We start from the raw sequence: 18,779 nt of genomic DNA on the forward strand, positions 1-18,779 counted from the left end.
CTTCTGACTTGTACTGAGACGAGATGTTTAAAGGTTTCTTGATCTTTGGGGTGTTCATTAAACCCAAATCGCACACTTGGCATTTAACGTTTTGCAGCAAAGAAAGATTCTAAGGAAGATCAAGGACCGGCCTCAGTGTTTCGTCAGAGAACAAATGCTGAAAAAAGAAGGATTTAAAAAAGTTACAGGGCAAGAATTTTTGTCTGTAAGAGTTTGTCTTTTCATTTGTCCTCAGAACAAACAAAAAATAGTTTGAGTAAGAGAAACACCTGGTGCTTTACAGCTGTTCTTTTGCAATTAAAAATGCATATCGCACCTAATCAAGATGTGTAAATCTTTTATTCTACAGATCTAAAATATTTTAGGTCACAAGGGAGGTGCTTAACTGCAGAATCCTTTGCAATCAACTGATAAACACCCCCCTCCTATCCAGCTTGAACTGTCCCTTAAAGCAGTGGTGCTCAGATTTCAGGGAGCGTAAGGAGACTTGGGAAGGTTTGTTAGCACTGCCGATTCCTGGAAAAAGGTTTGGGTTAAAGCAGTCTATGGTAGGGGCCAGAAAGAGGTGCCTGAAGCAGGGGGTCCTTAACAAAACTTTGACAAGCACTGCTACAAAGAGTTGGGACACTAGTTGTATTTGCCTTTTTTTTCTTTTTTTTTTTTTTGGTTTAAAGGAGTTTTTTCACATTTCTTTGCTTATACGGGAAAAATTTCTTTTAGAAGATAATTTTCTGAGTGCGTCTGAACTGGTAGCAGTGGAGACTAAAAGACATCCTTTGGACTAGGGAATCTCTTTAAGCATCCCTGATTGATTTGATCACTTGCCCTTCCCCCAACACTCATTTAACCTTCCTTAATTTTCTTCTTTCCTTCAATCGCAATAATTCCATCATTTCCATTTATTTTACAGTTTCTTCGGTATGCGAATATTCTCTTTTTGTTAAGGACCTCTATTTTAGTAGTGTTGCTCTTTGATTCAGAGACTATTTCCTTAATTCATAACTTGATAGTGTAATAGCAAGATGAAGTATAGTGAAATTGTGTATAGGTTTATTATTTACTCTGACATAGACAGTATATGATCACTATGCCTGACATGCAGTAAGTACTCAATAAATGCATTGAAAGAAAGAATGTTAACATACTGTTATTTTGATTCTAAGGACACATGAAAACTAAAAAATGTCATATAGGTTGCTTATAATGGCCAAACCATTGTAAAAAGTTTTAAAATACTGTGATGCATAGGAAATATTAACTTTTTGTTGTCATAGAGTAATTACTTAGACTTTGAAATTACTTCATTAATTCAAAGGCATAACATGTTAATGCAAAAGCGTAATAGTCATAATTATGACTAGAGGAGTCATAATTAGTCTTTGTAAAGTACACAGATAATATTCATAAGGCCACCCTCACACATACTAGCCCTAAAACGAAAACGCATAGTGTCTAGTCAAAGAAAACAGTGAATACTCTGCTCATAAGACAGGTTGAGTCAAACAGAGTTTCACAGGGCTGTTTCCCAAAGATCAATACTCGAAGAAAATTCCTGTGTACTGCCATAAAATTTCAGAGACTTTTCATGGAGGGGAAGTGTTTCTTCAAGATTACTTCCGCTGATGTTCTGGGCATTAAAATGATTTAGATTACAATATCTAAAAAAGAAAGAAAGAAAGCTTTTTTTAGGACCAGATGTAGAGGACCTGATAAATCATTTACCTTCCCCCTGTGCTTGTCTTACTTTTATTATAGGCCCATAGATGCTGGCACAACAGTGATGATTATTTAAGAGCACCGCTCACCAGAACAGTCTTTATAAAACGACAAAAGGAGTTTTAGGACATATTAAGGTGCCTCACGAGGACCTTTAGATGGCGCTCTTTTACAACCTGCAGTGAGTCTGACAGTGAGAGAACTGGAAAGTCTGGAATTATCAACCTTGTAGATTTCATGGCGGCAGAAGTCGAAAGATTTATCAGATGCACTGAGGGTTTGTAAATTCGGTGCTGAGACTGTGTGGAAAACACCACTGTCAAAGAAAAAAATCCATGAACATATTTCTAAAATGTGTGCCCTCCATCCTTGACTCAAGAAAAATCTGGTTAAGTGCCAGGCAGCATGCTAGGGTCCAGTGCTCACCCTAACGTACCGAATTCTCACTCTAACCCTGGAAGGGTGGAACCATCCCCATTTCACAGACAGAAATACTGAACTTCTAGGAGGTTAAATAAGTTGCTTAGGGTTTGTATGAGTAATAGTTGGCAGAGCCTGGGTTTGAAACCAGAAGTCTCTTATTCAGAGTCCTGGCCTTTTCCCTCTATGGCACGCTGCCTCTAAAGGCAACTTACTTCTTAAACATTTTTGAAGAAGTTCCAGGAGGAGAGGAATTTCAGACTGCTTTAGTCACTGCTGTATTCCTAGTACCTTGATCAGTGCCTGGTACATAGCAGATGTACAATAAATATTGGTTGAATGAACAAATGGTCAAGGGCCATACGTTCAATTTTATCAAATGCACCTAAGTCTTTGAGGTCAGACATTTCTTCTTTTTTTGATCTGTGAAAGTTTCCAATGCTAGAGAGTTTTACCTTCTTTTCCTTCTTAATATATTGCTAGCGATAACTGTAAGAAAAGGATATGCTTGAATGACCGGTCATTTTTCTCTGATTTACGTGTCTTTCAATAATCATTGCAGGTTATGCACAAAAGATTACTGGTATCATTAACAAAATAAGCACAATGATATCAACTTTGTAAGATGTGTTTTACAACATTGGAGGGACGGTGGTGTCAAGTTGTAATAACAAATACGCTTCTGCTCTCTCCCCCCATAAATGTCTGTAATATCCTTTATTTTAGCATTTGATGTAAGAAACATAGTTATAGTAAGGACTGTAGAGGTGTTTGTATGATACTTTTCAGCAAGGAAAGACATTTCATCCACCTACTTCCTCCACCCCCAACCTGGAGAGCCTCAGGTGTGTCATGTCACCACTGCCCTATTTCAGATTTGATTGAGGGGGACTCTAATACAGACAGAGGCAGAGGAAGGGGATTGTTTGTAATGGAAGGTACATCTGGACTGACATTCATGGAATAGTCCTAATTATACTCAGTTAAGTGATCTCCTACTGACCCCTACAAGATTAGTTTGGTTCTAGGACTTACACCAGGATTGTTGCACACTAATATAAACTTGATGGTAGGGTGCCCTCAGGTGCTAACACAAACCTAATTCCACCTGTATATTAGCGAGGCTGCTGTTTCATCATTAATCCACTGCTCTCAAGATCTTGGGGACAAGAATAACTTGGGACTGTCCTATTCTTGATAGATTTGCCACCAGTATCTGGCTCTGAACAAATACACCTTTGGGTTTGGTAAAAATTGGATTGTGATTGGAAGTATATTAAGATCAAACACCATCTGACTTACAAATAATATGTTTCAATAATGCTGTCCCTGGGACGTCTGTGTTTTCCCCTGTTTCTTTGCATCCTTATTGTTCGTTAGGGTTTGACAGAAACAATCAGTATAGAAATAAGCTGGAATCATGCCCTTCTCACTGCAGACAGTGATCCGATGCCTTGGATTCCAGGTAGTTTTTTGGTTAACTCTTTTGATTTGGCCCCTTGGATCCCAGTGGGAAATAGATACCCAAGGCAATGTGTGCCTTTGAACTAATGTAGTTGGTTCTAGCTACTTAATCTCTGCAGGCAAATTTTTCAGATTCTCCTTTCTTGTGAAACATGACACACATTCTCTTCTTGTGGCGGCTGATCAACAGGTGGTGGTGGGTATAGTTAGTTGAACTGAAGGGACTGGTTTCCTCCCCCACGAGAGTTAAGGGGCCGTCAGGGAGCAGGAAAAGGGCTCCTCTATGGCACTTAGAGGCAGCAGAGTCTAGGAGAAAGTGTATGGGCTTTGGAGACAAAGTAGGGTTTGCATCCTACTTGTGTGAACTTAGTCAATTTACTTGGTTCAATTTTCACTTTAGTTTTCTTACTTATTAAGTGGAATGGTATGATCTCCATAACAGGGAGGGGGACAAACCTGCTGCTTAAGACGGAAATGCTCAACACATGGAAAATTAATTTCTTTCCTTCCTGCTTTGTTTCACCCTCTCTTTTTTACCTTCCCTCAAAAAGTATGCAGGAGAAAAGAAAGTATACAGGAGATGGAGAAGATTTGGTAAGACTCCAATTTCTTTCTGAATAAGCCCTACATTATCCCTTAGTTCCTTCCATCTTTGGTTCCTCCAATCTCTGGTTCTTTGTATTTTTTATTCTCGCCTCCTTCTCTGAACCCCAACTCTACCATCTCTCACTTTACAGTAACTCACTTGCTCGACACTCACAGAAGAATCATACTTAAATGTTTTGAGTACTAGATGCCAGCTCCTTGTAGACCAGTACTTTGTTTTCTTTGGTTTTATTTTTCTAGTGCTTGGAACAATGCCTAACATGTTGGTTAAATGAATGGATAAATGAATAAATGAGTCAGTCCCTGAGCTAGTAGGTTTTTGGTTCCAGCACTAGCTCTACCTGAATTCAGCCCACAATCATGGTCCTCTGAACCATATCTCAGCATGAGTCTAGGTAAAGAATAAAAAGAAGGGAGCATAAGGCAACATATGAAGCCATTATTATTACTGCTAACACTTTGGCAATTTACTCATCCTCACAGCAACCTTCTGACACAGTTACCGTTCTTATTATTTCCTTTTTACAAAGTAGAAATTGAGGCTTAGCAGGGTTAAACAGCTTAAAGTTTGTGCAGCTAAGTTGTGGGACTGGATTCAACTGGGCTGCCTCTAGAGACTGCCTTTTAAACTACTTCATGAAAGACAGGGTCAACTCTTACAGTGGGAGAGTAACTGAAATTGAGAAACAACGCAGGTTTGTGAGAATTAGTGGATGGGCACCACTCGTGTTTGGAGGTGATGGACAGAGGGGAGAAAGGTCTTGCCTTCAATTTCAGTTTTTGAGGCCAACACATTTTTTTTTTTTTTTTTTTTTTTTTTTTGCGGTATGCGGGCCTCTCACTGTTGTGGCCTCTCCCGTCGTGGAGCACAGGCTCTGGACGCGCAGGCTCAGCAGCCATGGCTCACGGGCCCAGTCGCTCTGCGGCATGTGGGATCTTCCCGGACCGGGGCACGAACCCGTGTCCCCTGCATCGGCAGGCGGACTCTCAACCACTGCGCCACCAGGGAAGCCCCATGCCAACACATTTTACTGCAAAGCTGGGGACATTTCTGTTGAATCCTTCTGCAAGAATCTGACTTTCTAATTTGGTTTTCAATCTAAGAATGAGACAGGCATTTTAGGGAAATTATGCATCCTGGAGGGTCACTTTGATAATATACACTTTGGAAGGTAAGAAATTTTAAAATTCAGGGAGCCATTAAAACTTTTGATTTTGTCATTAATTCTGTCTTGCATGAGGTTTAAGTGCCTCTCTTATACTGGACCGTAAGCTCCATGAGAGCAGGGACATAGGTGACACTAAACATATACTGATACTGACTTTATGTCCTTCTAATTTCTTACAGTGCCTATCACATGACTGCTGTTCCAAAAGAGATTTATTAGATGAACAAAAGAATAATTCAGGCAGGGAATAAGTGCCAATAGATGAGATACTAAATAGATGAATGAATGAAAAGAAGTGAGGAAAATAAAAATCTGTTTAGTTCCTGCTATGTGGCAGACATCGCACCTGGTCCTTTATCAACAGAGACTCAGAGAGGTTAGAGAATTGCTCAAAAGAACACAGCCATCCAAGAATACGTCAGTGAGAGGGAGACAGGCTGGCAGTGGATGGATGGGAGATAATATATATTAAGCCACTGAATGGTCTCAGGTGACCGACTGGCTAAATGATTTTGCACAGTTTGTTATTGACCTTGAAATGGTCACTGCTGATTTAAAGGCCTGAATGGAATCCAAATCTTAAGCATCATTAGATTTCTGGCTATTTGTTTAATGATATTTGCTTTTAATGATAATGACTCATTCATTCTTATTATTGATATGGTTATTTCTAACTCTAAAATGGTACTATATGGTGGAGAAAAAAATCTTGTTTTAGAATTGAGCAAAGAACTATTTTATTATAAGGACCAATGGAAAAAGTGAAGTCTATACTGGCACAAAAACAGAAATATAGATCAATGGAACAGGATAGAAAGCCCAGAGATAAGCCCACACACATATGGTCACCTTATTTTTGATAAAGGAGGCAAGAATATACAACAGAGAAAAGACAGCCTCTTCAATAAGTGGTGCTGGGAAAACTGGACAGCTACATGGAAAAGAATGAAATTAGAACACTCCCTAACACCATACACAAAAATAAACTCAAAATGGATTAGAGACCTAAGTGTATGGCCAGACACTATAAAGCTCTTAGAGGAAAACATAGGCAGAACACTCTATGACATAAATCACAGCAAGATCCTTTTTGACCCCCCTCCTAGAGAAATGGAAATAAAAACAAAAATAAACAAATGGGACCTAATGAAACTTAACAGCTTTTGCACAGCAAAGGAAAACATAAACAAGACAAAAAGACAACCCTCAGAATGGGAGAAAATATTTGCAAATGAAGCAACTGACAAAGGATTAATCTCCAAAATTTACAAGCAGCTCATGCAGCTCAATATCAAAAAAACGAACAACCCAATCCAAAAGTGGGCAGAAGACCTAAATAGACATTTCTCCATAGAAGATATACAGATTGCCAACAAACACGTGAAAGAATGCTCAACATCACTAATCATTAGAGAAATGCAAATCAAAACCACAATGAGTTATCACCTCACACCTGTCAGAATGCCCATCATCAAAAAATCTACAAACAATACATGCTGGAGAGGGTGTGGAGAAAAGGGAACCCTCTTGCACTGTTGGTGGGAATGTAAATTGATACAGCCACTATGGAGAACAGTATGGAGGTTACTTAAAAAACTAAAAAAGAACTACCATACAACCCAGCAATCCCACTACTGGGCATATACCCTGAGAAAACCATAATTCAAAAAGAGTCATGTACCACAATGTTCATTGCAGCTCTATTTACCATAGCCAGGTCATGGAAGCAACCTAAGTGTCCATCGACAGATGAATGGATAAAGAAGATGTGGCACATATATACGATGGAATATTACCCAGCCATAAAAAGAAACGAAATTGAGTTATTTGTAGTGAGGTGGATGGACCTAGAGTCTGTCATACAGAGTGAAGTAAGTCAGAAAGAGAAAAATAAATACCGTATGCTAACACATATGTATGGAATCTAAAAAAAAAAAAAAAAGGTTCTGAAGAACCTAGGGGCAGGACAGGAATTAAGATGCAGATGCAGAGACTGGACTTGAGGACACGGGGAGGAGGAAGGGTAAGCTGGGACGAAGTGAGAGAGTGACATGGACATATATATACCACTGAATGTAAAATAGTTAGTGGGAAGCAGCTGCATAGCACAGGAAGATCAGCTCAGTGCTTTGTGACCACCTAGAGGGGTGGGATAGGGAAGGTGGGAGGGAGATGCAAGAAGGAGGAGATATGGGGATATATGTATACGTATAGCTGATTCACTTTGCTATACAGCAGAAACTAAACATTGTAAAGCAATTATACTCCAATAAATATGTTAAAAAAAAAAGAGAAAAGAAAAAGTGAAGTCTAAATGGAAATTTCTTGCTCCGAATATCTGTTAAATTTCTCTAATATGCTAACTGGTCCAGTCATGGAATACAGGATTCCCATTGGCTCAGTGATGGCTCCCAGATCACTCTTTCATGGACTCAGAAATTGTTCATCTTACCACACACTTACTTACCTTTGTGAAACACTCCAGAATCCCAGGACGTTCAACAACGTTAATGATGCCAAGAAGAAGAAGAAGCTTTCTAAATTGCCTTTGTTTAATGTGTTTGGAAACCAATTGCCTGTTTGGAACAAATGTAATTGTTATTCAACTGTGGAGTTGTAAGTTTCTGTGAATATTTTATCATGCCATAATTCATAGAGCTTTATTCGCTTGAATAATATCTACAAAGCAAAAAAGCACATCTGAAACTCAGAGTTAAAATTCATTTAATTCTGTAATTAACAGTAAAATAATAAGCAAGGCAGGCCAAATGTTTTGAAGGTCAAAAAAACTTGATTTGCATAACACAATATAGGTGTCAGAAGAGCTGGGTTCTTCTGGGTAACTGGGTAACCCTGATTATGCTATAATCAGGTAACCGTGATTATGCTATTAATTTGCAGAAACCACATTTGTCTTTTTCATCCTTATATGTCTAATATCTAGAACAGTGCTTGGCACCCCCATAGGGATTGTTTGGTAAATATACATTGAATGTATGAAAAATATTTACCATCACCAGATAGCTGGTTGCATGTGCTAATTGTAAGGCTAGTGAGATAATATATGTAGATGTCAGATATTACTTTATTTTGACAACTTAGATAAGATAATCCGGTGTTACCTTGTTATAATATCACAGACCCTGTCAGTCAAATACTTGCAGTCTCTGGTTGATGTGAAGATTTTCTTTTAACCTGATGAGTGATTCCTTCAGTTTAATACCCCTAAGTAAGGAATCCTCACTTCCTTTTGATGTCCAACTGAGTATATATGAAACTAATTAGGATTCAGGTAATTTCTTTTACTTTGCTCCTAAGTTGTGACTTTTGCTTTGGTCTTTGCTAGAACTCTCTTTTCATATCTACACCTACGTATCTATATCCATATTATCTCTATGTCTTACACACACATTCAGTTTTTCTTCAGTTGGTTTTGAGATATCATCAAATACATTATATGAAATATGATGTATTATATCATATATATTATACATGCAGCACTTATTTTTATGCAATACTTTAAAAACAGCAATGGAATCTTAGTATTAACAAATATATCACACATATATAGCATTACAGAAGTTTAAAAGATTGATTAAAAGGTGAAATCTATCTTCAGAGAGAGAACTTAAATTCAATTGCTGTTCTGAATGGGCAGAATATTTCCCCTCAAAATGTTATGCAGTATGAGAGCAGGAATGGATCATCTGTGAACAGTCAGATGCCAAGGTTCTTGGCATTTCCTTGCTTTTTTACAGGAGCGGCTCCTACATTGGGTTGTGAGCAATATGTCTACATCCCAGTAGACTTGATCTTCAGTGTCATCTTTCGCACATGGGTTATGGGTTGCTTCCTGAACTAGAATATGGTTCTTGGCCTCTCCCTTGACAGTGTATACTTTTAAATGGGGTTTGAATTAAATGCTCTGTTCAAGGTTGATAGTCAGCAAGTGCATAATCATGACAGCTGTGAATAATTGTGCCGTTTCCCATTTAAAGCTGCTTCTCTTCTGTCATTTAACTTCCCAATGACTATTATTATGGACAACCATGAAAATTAGCTTGTGTCCACTATAGTCTAGGACCTATAATGAAATCTGGTACTGAGTTTAAAGCTATTTTGTAAGTTCTACTTCCCCATTTTATTAAGTTGTGTTCCGTTACAATAGAAATGTATGGTTTTATTGCTATATTGACATGCTGCCTTTATCTGATATTTAGGAGACATTTCCCTGAATGTTTCCCTCTATGTCTGTCTGTCGGGTATTGTGTAACCCTCTTAATGTGTGTGTGTGTGTGTGTGTACAGAAACTAAACAGTTGATTGTACTTGAATGGGGGAGTCAGGGTAGAGAGGTCAAGGTACACTGAGATAGCAACACGCTTATTTTCAGGAAGAACTAAGCCATCCTGCTAAGCCTATTCAAACAGTCCTGTTTCCTTATTTCTCTTGAATTAATATCCCACTCATATTTTTGTCCTTTTCATTTCACATAAGCACTTTGCATGTCATGCGATTATACCATTTTATCACCGTGTTTCTCTGGCTAGAGTAAAAGGAGTTTGCACAGAGTATGCAAAGCCTCAGAATTAACATAGCATTAATTCTTCCCGGAGCATGCATTTTGGTCCATAACAAGTAATTGGAAAGACTATCTTTATTCTATAACGAAGTCAACTGAGGGAGAAGAATATCAATTTTGTAAGATCTTTAAAGGTAATACATAATATTTCCAAGAAATTGTGCAATTACAGCGAATACCAGCCTATCAGGAGATGGCGCTAGATCCCCCGGGCATGACGGTGTGCTTGCGTCTCTGTCACTGGGGATGCCGGGGTGGGCACGCATGAGAAGCACTGTGACTTGGCATTATGTGCATGTGGGCTGACAGGAGGATGTCGTACTAGGAAAGTTAAAGGCAGTGGAAATTTACGAGTAACACAGGATGTTTTGTGAGCGGAATTATTTTAAAAATAAAACGAAAGAGTGCCGTACCACCTGTTCAGACTCCTGATAATACTCATCTATTGTTTCTTTATTTCTTTTTAAAAATTTTTATTGGGGTATAGTTGATTTACAATGTTGCATTAGTTTCAAATGTACAGCAAAGTGAATGTTATACTTATAGCCACTCTTTTTTAGATACTTTTCCCATATAGGCCATTACAGAGTATCGAGTAGAGTTCCCTGTGCTATACAGTAGATCCTTATTAGTTATCTATTTTATATAGAGTAGTATTCTTTCTTTTTTTTTTTTTTTCGCGGTACGTGAGCCTCTCACTTTTGTGGCCTCTCCCGTTTGCCGAGCACAGGCTCCGGACGCGCAGGCTCAGCGGCCGTGGCTCACGGGCCCAGCCGCTCCGCGGCACGTGGGATCTTCCCGAACTGGGGCACGAACCCGTGTCCCCTGCATCGGCAGGCGGACTCTCAGCCACTGCGCCGCCACCAGGGAAGCCCTAGTATTCTTTCTTAAATACCATTTTCAGCTGTCTTCCTAATGCTGAGCTCATTCCAGCGCCATATTTTGGCCTTCTTTAGCTATAATTTAACATTGACTGTATAGCTAATTTACATGGTGAGCTTTGTGGTAAAGAGAACCGTCACCAGAATTGATAACGTGGAACAAACACTAGCATCAAGTTGGAGAGAGAGATTCTTCATGAAGCTTAAATTTGTTTTATATGTATAGAGCGATTGTGTCTATGTAAAGAGATAGCATTGGGTATAAAAAGATACCCAATGGAAATAGCATGGGCTTTGGAATCAGAGAACTTTTGAAGTCTCTGTTATTTAATAGCTTTGTTGTTGGGCATTTGCTCAACTGGACCCCTTCAACCTTGGTTTCTCCTCTCTAAAATGACAGCAGTCCCTCTCTCACTGAGCTGTTATGAGGAGTAAAAGATAATAGAAGTCAAGGGTTAGGCACAGAGGAGGCACCCATAAGAATTAGGCTATCACCTCTCCCCTCTTTAGAGATGCTCATATGAAATCACGTAGCCTCAGCTTGATCTTGGGCCCATTTCCTGTTAGATACTTCTTCATGTTCTGTGTGCCTTTTTTCTTTTTTCTTTTTATCATTATCCCAGGACTGGTTGTAAAATGTTCCATTTAACATTGTCAGTTGACTCAGCTCTTAGGTACTATAACTTTATTTTAGGAGCTTATAAACTTTTATTGTCATCATTCACATTTGTGCCATTTTTCATCTGACATTTCTAGTACCTGGTTGAAATCGGGAGTATCCTTGCAAAAGGAGACAAAGTGAAGACTTTAGGTCTCGAATGGGACTAACTAGACTTCTCTAGATCTTAGCTGGGGTGGACAGGCAGGTTATCAACATGAGAAGAAAATAGCCACGTAAAGAGTCCAAGGAATGACAAAGTGCTATTTGTTAATGCTGACAGTGGGCCCCAGTTACGTACTTTAATTGTATAACCAGCTAGTTAGTAATGAGTGTTAGGCTGTTGAGGTAATAGAGCACTCACAAAATATTTGGCATGGCTCACAGTTTCCTCAAATATCTCTTGCTCAGCTAGGTTTATTTGTTCATTTGAAAATCATTTGTTAAGAAACTTTTATGTGCCAGGAAATGGGCATTCCAAGTTGCTTAAGAAAGGGAGCTCATGGGTTAGTAAGGGAGACACGCACACCTCGTTTTATTGCACTTCACAGCTACTTCATGTTTTACAAACTGAAGGTTTGTGGCCACTCTTGTCAAGCAAGTCTATCAGTGCCATTTTCCCAAAGGAATTATTTTTTAATTACCGTATGTACATTGTTTTTTATACATAATGCTATTGCACACTTAATAGACTACAGTACAAGGAATGTACAGTGTAAACAAAACTTTTATATGCACTCGAAACCAAAAAAATTCACATGACTTGTTATTGCTTTATTTGTTTTACGAACCTGCAGTGTCTCCGACGTATGTCTGTAATTACTCTCAAGCATTAGACTTTATAGATACTAAATAAAATGTTTCTATTTATCTTAAATGATCATGGTCATTTTAGAGATAAACAGACTATAGACTTATCTAAGCTAGTTCTTGTATGTTATTGACTAAAGGGTGAAGACACAGAGAGGTAAAGGGAATCATGGCTCAGCAGAACCCTCACTTCTTACCCTCACCACTGCATGAATACAGCCCCCTACTGGCGCTAACAGAACTACTAATTTTATTACTTTCCTTAGCATCTCAACAGTTTAAAAACATCTGGACAGCAGTCTTTGACATAGCTTACCCCAAATAACGTTTAAAATACCTAAGATGGCATTTCCACCTAAATCCTGGGATTGACCTATCGTGAGACTCAACCTATCATGAGACTCTTGCGGTAATTTACACTAAATTTAAGGCTTTTGGAACGGGATTGAAAAAATACATACGGTGACCCACACATGCTATGAGGCTATAAACAGCGCAAAGCTGCTGACGTGAAAGAGGAACATACTTTATTCCTGTCCCATCTTATGCCCTGGATTATAAGGCCTAACATTTCGTGTGCTGCCTTTCCGTCTTGAGTGTCACAGGGCCCCAAGGGCCTGACCACACATTTCCCTGCTTCCTTTGTCAGATATGTTCCCCACACGGGGATATCGTCCCCGCCTAGCTAGTTCCCTATTAGCCAGACCAGCTGCACTCCACTCGGTCCTCAGCCTAACAGATTTCACTTCCTTACCAGCTTTCAACATTATTCAGACCAGTAATCACATCCTCCTGTAGATCACCTCACTGCTTTGTTGCTACAGACCCTGCTTGTTCCCTCTCTTCCTCAATGCAACCCCACAGGGCCAGGCATGGCATGCTCTGGTCCCCTGGGCTGTGAGCACAGGTGATGAATAAACTGCTGTCAGTCTCATCTGCCCACGTATTCAGCCTTCTTATGCTATTTAGGGGGAGGATTCTTCCCTCCCCAATGGGGTGAATAGGAGGTGATCAGGAAGTGCCCCTACCACAGAAATCAAGGTCAATTCTAGACAGAATTATAGTATTTGATGTTGATCTAATGCATAGTTACTGTTTTGGGGAGGAGAAGTCCTCCCCTACATCCCTCTAACCAGTACCCAGCACCAAGTACCTCTGCTGCTAAACTATTGATACATGGGGGAGTGGAACTTCCATTAACCCTGAGACAAGAAGTAATGGGAGCACAGCACTGTAGTTCTCAGAAGGAAAGCATTACAGTTGAACGTGAGCGAGAGTCAAGTATGCGTGAGACTGCAAATTATAATCACACTGTCTGATCAGAGTGTTGGAGAACCAGAAAATGCTATAGATAACGTTCTCACTTTATCTCAGCAGTCTGCTTGTTGCAGTAACTTGGTTTTAATGGGGCACCTTAACAGAAGATTTTGGCAAAAATATGGAATGTGACCAGAGGTAAGGAAATCGGTATACATTCTCAGTTAGTAGATACTGCCTCTCAGTAAATCTCTACCTTGAAGATAAGTAAATAGAAAAAAAAAAATCCATATGAAGGAGGAAATGTGATGATAATATATATTATTACTGTTGCTTACAAAACACCCCAACACAAAATGACAAAGGTTAAAATAATAATAATAGTGAGAAACTCATAATAAAAATGAGAAACTCATAATAATAAAAATGAGAAACTCATAATAAAAATGAGAAACTCATAATAAAAATGAGAAACTCATAAAATAATAATAAAAATGAGAAACTCATAAAAATGAGAAACTTTGCCTCATAAGGCAAAGATGAAAATAAAATAGCAGAAAATACTGATTTCAGGAAAAATTGAATTCAAAGGAAAAACTATGTCAAAGGGACATCAAGGATCTTTTTATATTGGTAAAAAGCACAATTCAAATTGAAGATATGTCAATGAATATCCCTTAGGTAATGAAGCATAACAAAATCTGTTGGAAACACAGAAATAAATAACAGGTAGATAATTCTTGTGAATGATTACATACATCACACTTTGATCAATTTTTGATAGAATAGGCAAAAAGGAAAATAATGTAGAGAATTAGAATAATGTGATTGGCACTTTGCTGTACACCCAAAACTAACCCAATATTGTAAATCAACTATACTTCAATAAAAAAAGAATAATACAATTGGTAAGAATTTAATTAAGACCACCACATTGTTTAGTAGAAAGAAAAAAGTTATAGAACTTATAGAAGTTTAGGTAATATCAACAACAAACCAAATTCCTATAAATTGAAGATTCTGCTCCTAAATAACTAGCTGGTCAAAGAGGAAATGAAAACCACAATCACAATGTATTTAGAAAATAAAGAAAATGAGAAAATTGCATTTACAAATTTAGGCATACAGATTTAAATCCTGTTAAGAGACAGATTTAAAGGCACACTGTTTTCATTTTTAGAGTAAGAATGAGCATACATGAATTAAACATTCAACACAAAAAAAATCAGAAAATAACTTTTAAAAAATCTACGGAAAGTAAGAGGAAGGAAATAGAACAGAAAGTCAATATCTTAAAGTATATTAAATAGTTCTAAGAGCTGATTCATTGAAGGAAAATGTAACAACAGTAACAACAAAAACCCTGACAAATCCAATCAAAATACACAACAAAAGAATCAAGAGAGATAACAATGTTTAGTTATGAGTATGCTATGTTAGTGTCAAAAAATCTTATGCAAGGAGGATGATTATCTAGGAAAACATTAATTGCCAAAATAGAACTAAGAAGAGATGAAAAATCTTAATGGCGGCAAATAGCAGGAAAACGTTACAAAGAATGATTCTCAAAAGAGATATTAGGTCCCGAATGCACCTTTTAATTTTCATGGAAGGAGTGAATCTTTCCCCTGGATCTTCCAGAGCAAAAGATCATCAAGTACTGATGCTACTGAGGATTGTTTATCCCATGTATGTTAAGATGACTTCATATTGAAAAATCTATTAATTAAATATACCATAATGTCAGGAGCAGTAAGAAAAATCAAAAGGTGATCTCAAGAGCTGTTTAACAAGCATTCAATAAAATTTAACCTGATTTATTTAAATCTTAGAGAACAAGAAATAGAAATTTTCATTTTCTTATGGTAAAGAACATCATTTAAGATTATCTTTATAAACCTACAAATATGCTTAATAGAAAACTGAGAAAAATTCATATTAAGATCATGAGCAAGATAAAATGTGACTGTCTTCTGGTATTAACATTGCCCTGGAAGTGCTGTGTACTGATGAGGATGCAAAGCATAGGAGTTAATACTGAAAATAAGGATAAAAATTTTATGTATCGTAAGATTAGAGAATACTGCTATAAACTTAAAAGGATCAACTAAAATATTCTCAGAAATTTACTGAGAAAGTTTAAGAAGTTGGATGCAAGATGAAGACATAAGCATTAATAATCTCCTTATATGATAGTGATTATCTCATTGAGTTGTAATGAGGGAAAATGATTCAGTTCATAATAGCAAAAAGAAAAAGAGCATAAAATGCCTACAATAACTCTAACAAGAAATGTTAAGGATATATATGAAGAAAAGAATCTTACTGAAGTAAATTTTTAAACACTGAATAAATTTAAAATGTTATACACTTAGATGGAACACTATTGTAAAAGCTTTTATTTTTTTTCCTAAAAGCTAACAACTTCTACTTATTTTATTAAATAAAAACAGGATTTGGGGAAAGCTAAAAGAATGATTTTGAAATTCATATGGAGGTATAAACCATAGGTAATATGATTCTTGTATTTATTATATTTTTATAAATGAAGAATGACCATAAGAAGGATGATTAGTAATACCTGATATGTATTATATATCATAAAACTGTAATAATTAAAAAGAGGGTGATACTAAGCTAAAATCAAGAGGCAACTGAAAGGAACAAGATGCAAAGATAGCCCTGAAACAGTCCTAAGATCACCTGAGCACTAAGGCTATATTAAAGTACACATCACGGGACTTCCCTGGTGGTCCAGTGGTTAAGACTTCACCTTCCAATGTAGGGGGTGCGGCTTTGATCCCTGGTTGGGGAGCTAAGATCCCACATGCCTCGTGGCCAAAAAACCAAAACATAAAACACAAGCAATATTGTAACAAAAATTCAATAAAGACTTTAACAATGGTCCACATCAAAAAATATCTAAAAATAAATAAATAAATAAAAATAAAGTACACATCATTAATCAGATTCATTTCATTTATCCTATGGTTGTGGAATATTTTTGGTTTAACTAACCTTTCTCAACATACATCAAACTATGTTGTGCAACTTTTTTATTTGAATCAAATAAGTGTTATCTTTACTTAACATGAAAATTAAGTCCACATGAATGAGAAAATTCTATTCAAACTATTAATCTACTAAAATTCCATAACTATAGATAAATGCAATGAAATTAATCACAGTGATAAAAGTTGATAGAATTGATTACATATATTAGCAAAACACATGTAAAAAAACTCATCTATAAAATTAAATGTTTAGCTAAAACTGGGAAAATATTAACAATAAATGACAATGATAATATCTCTAAAGTTTCAAGGTATAGAAAGCAATAAGAAAAAACACAAATAGACCAAAAGAAGAATGGGCAAAGAATATGAGATGTCATTTTATGAATGAAAAAAAGATAGCAATGTTCATAACATTAAAAATTTCAATTTCCTGTTCTTAAAAACACAAATTAAACTAACAATGGAATATAATTTTTGCTAATCAGATTAACAAAGATTAAAATAGTAATATTCTCAGGGCTGAAATTAATACATTGAGACAATATTATCCTACCACACTGGCAGCATAATTGATGTAGCCTTTTAGAAAACAATTTGGCTTTACTTCTCAGGAGTCTTTAAAATATTTAACTTCATTGAAAGCAATCACATATTCAGAATTCTATTCCACGGAGACAATAAGTTGATGTACTTTAATATTATATAAAACATGCTCACCTTAGTACTATTTGTAGCATTAGAAAATGGGAAACAACCTAAATATTCCTCAAGAAGGGAAAGGCAAATTAAATTAAGATATATATTCATCCATGCAATGAAATATATCAAGTAATTGTTAAAAGTGAGCTCTTATTCTTTTGGAGAGACATGGAAATATGCTCTCAATATTTTTAAGGAAAGAACAAAAGGTGGGTACTTGATACAAATTTATTTATTGAGCTTTCAGCAGGATTAATTCGGACACTAATTTTGCTTAAAATATATACCCATATAAATTTAATACCCACACACACAAATAAAAAAAATTTGGAAGAAAATTTACCCAAATAATAATTGCTATTATCTTTTCAAAGTCTTTTTTTCTCCCTTCTTTTATACTTTGGATTTATTTCATGATATATTACCTTTATGGCAGAAAATTACTATTTTAAAACCACTTAATCAAACATACTTTTGAAAAAATTTGACTTCTAAGAATCATTTCTGATTTATTATAAAAGATCAGAATTGGCTGGTTTTCAATCACAACTAACTCTTCTTCAGCAAAGTACAGGATAACAGCCTCAATGTTGTAACAAGTTATGTGCTATTTACAAACCTGTCCTAAGATTTTATTTTGGAAATTATAATACCCCAAGTGACAAAAACTGGTTGATTCTGAACCCTTCAGTGACATTTCACTGTATTCTCTATTGAAATCCTAGATTTGCCCAATACCTCAAGTATACATGGCATTATTTTAAGTGCTAAGGCATATTGTTTTTGATTCAAGGCAGACTTTGGCTATCTCTTTTTGGAGGAAGAGGCAGTATTTCCCCTTTTTACTAACTACTGTTTTATTCTGAAGGTAATGGAACTGTGAAAAATCTTTATTTTTTTAATTTTAATTTTTTTAATTGAAGTATAATTGATTTACAATGTTGTGTTAATGACTACTGACCAGCAAAGTGATTCAATTATACATATATATACATTCTTTTAATATTCTTTTCCATTATGGTTTATCATAGGATATTGAACATAGTTTCCTGTGCTCTACAGTAGGACCTTGTTGTTTATCCATTCTATATATAAAAGCCTACATCTGCTCACCCCAGCCTCCCACTCCATCCCTCCCCCACCACCCTTCCCCTTGGCAACCACAAGTCTGTTCTCAATGTCCATGATTCTGTTTCTGTTTCATAGATAGGTTCATGTGTGTCATATTTTAGCTTCCACATGTAAGTTATATGGTATTTGTCTTTCTCCTGACTTACTTCACTTGGTATGATAATCTCTAGTTGCATCCATGTTGCTGCAAATGGCATTATTTCATTCTTTTTTATGGCTGAGTAGTATTCCATTGTGTGTGTGTATATATATATATATATATATATATGTATCACATCTTCTTTATCCATTCATCTGTCGATGGACATTTAGGTTGTTTCCATGTCTTGGCTATTATGAGTAGTGCTGCTATGAATATAGACGTGCATGT

General features: G+C 36.6%; 1 protein-coding gene across 1 annotated transcript in view; it reads right to left on the reverse strand.

The window, feature by feature from the left end:
• Nucleotides 1-1,150: 1,150 nt before the first annotated feature.
• Nucleotides 1,151-18,779, reverse strand: part of SLC15A5 (solute carrier family 15 member 5) — a 90,339-nt gene continuing 72,710 nt past the window's right edge. The window contains 2 exon segments of the mRNA XM_060024345.1: nucleotides 1,151-1,658; nucleotides 7,843-7,951. Coding sequence (XP_059880328.1) covers nucleotides 1,511-1,658; nucleotides 7,843-7,951 — 257 coding nt within the window. The 3' untranslated portion in view covers nucleotides 1,151-1,510.

This window comes from Delphinus delphis, chromosome 11 (assembly GCF_949987515.2).
Source record: "Delphinus delphis chromosome 11, mDelDel1.2, whole genome shotgun sequence".
Classification (NCBI taxonomy): Eukaryota; Metazoa; Chordata; class Mammalia; order Artiodactyla; family Delphinidae; genus Delphinus; species Delphinus delphis.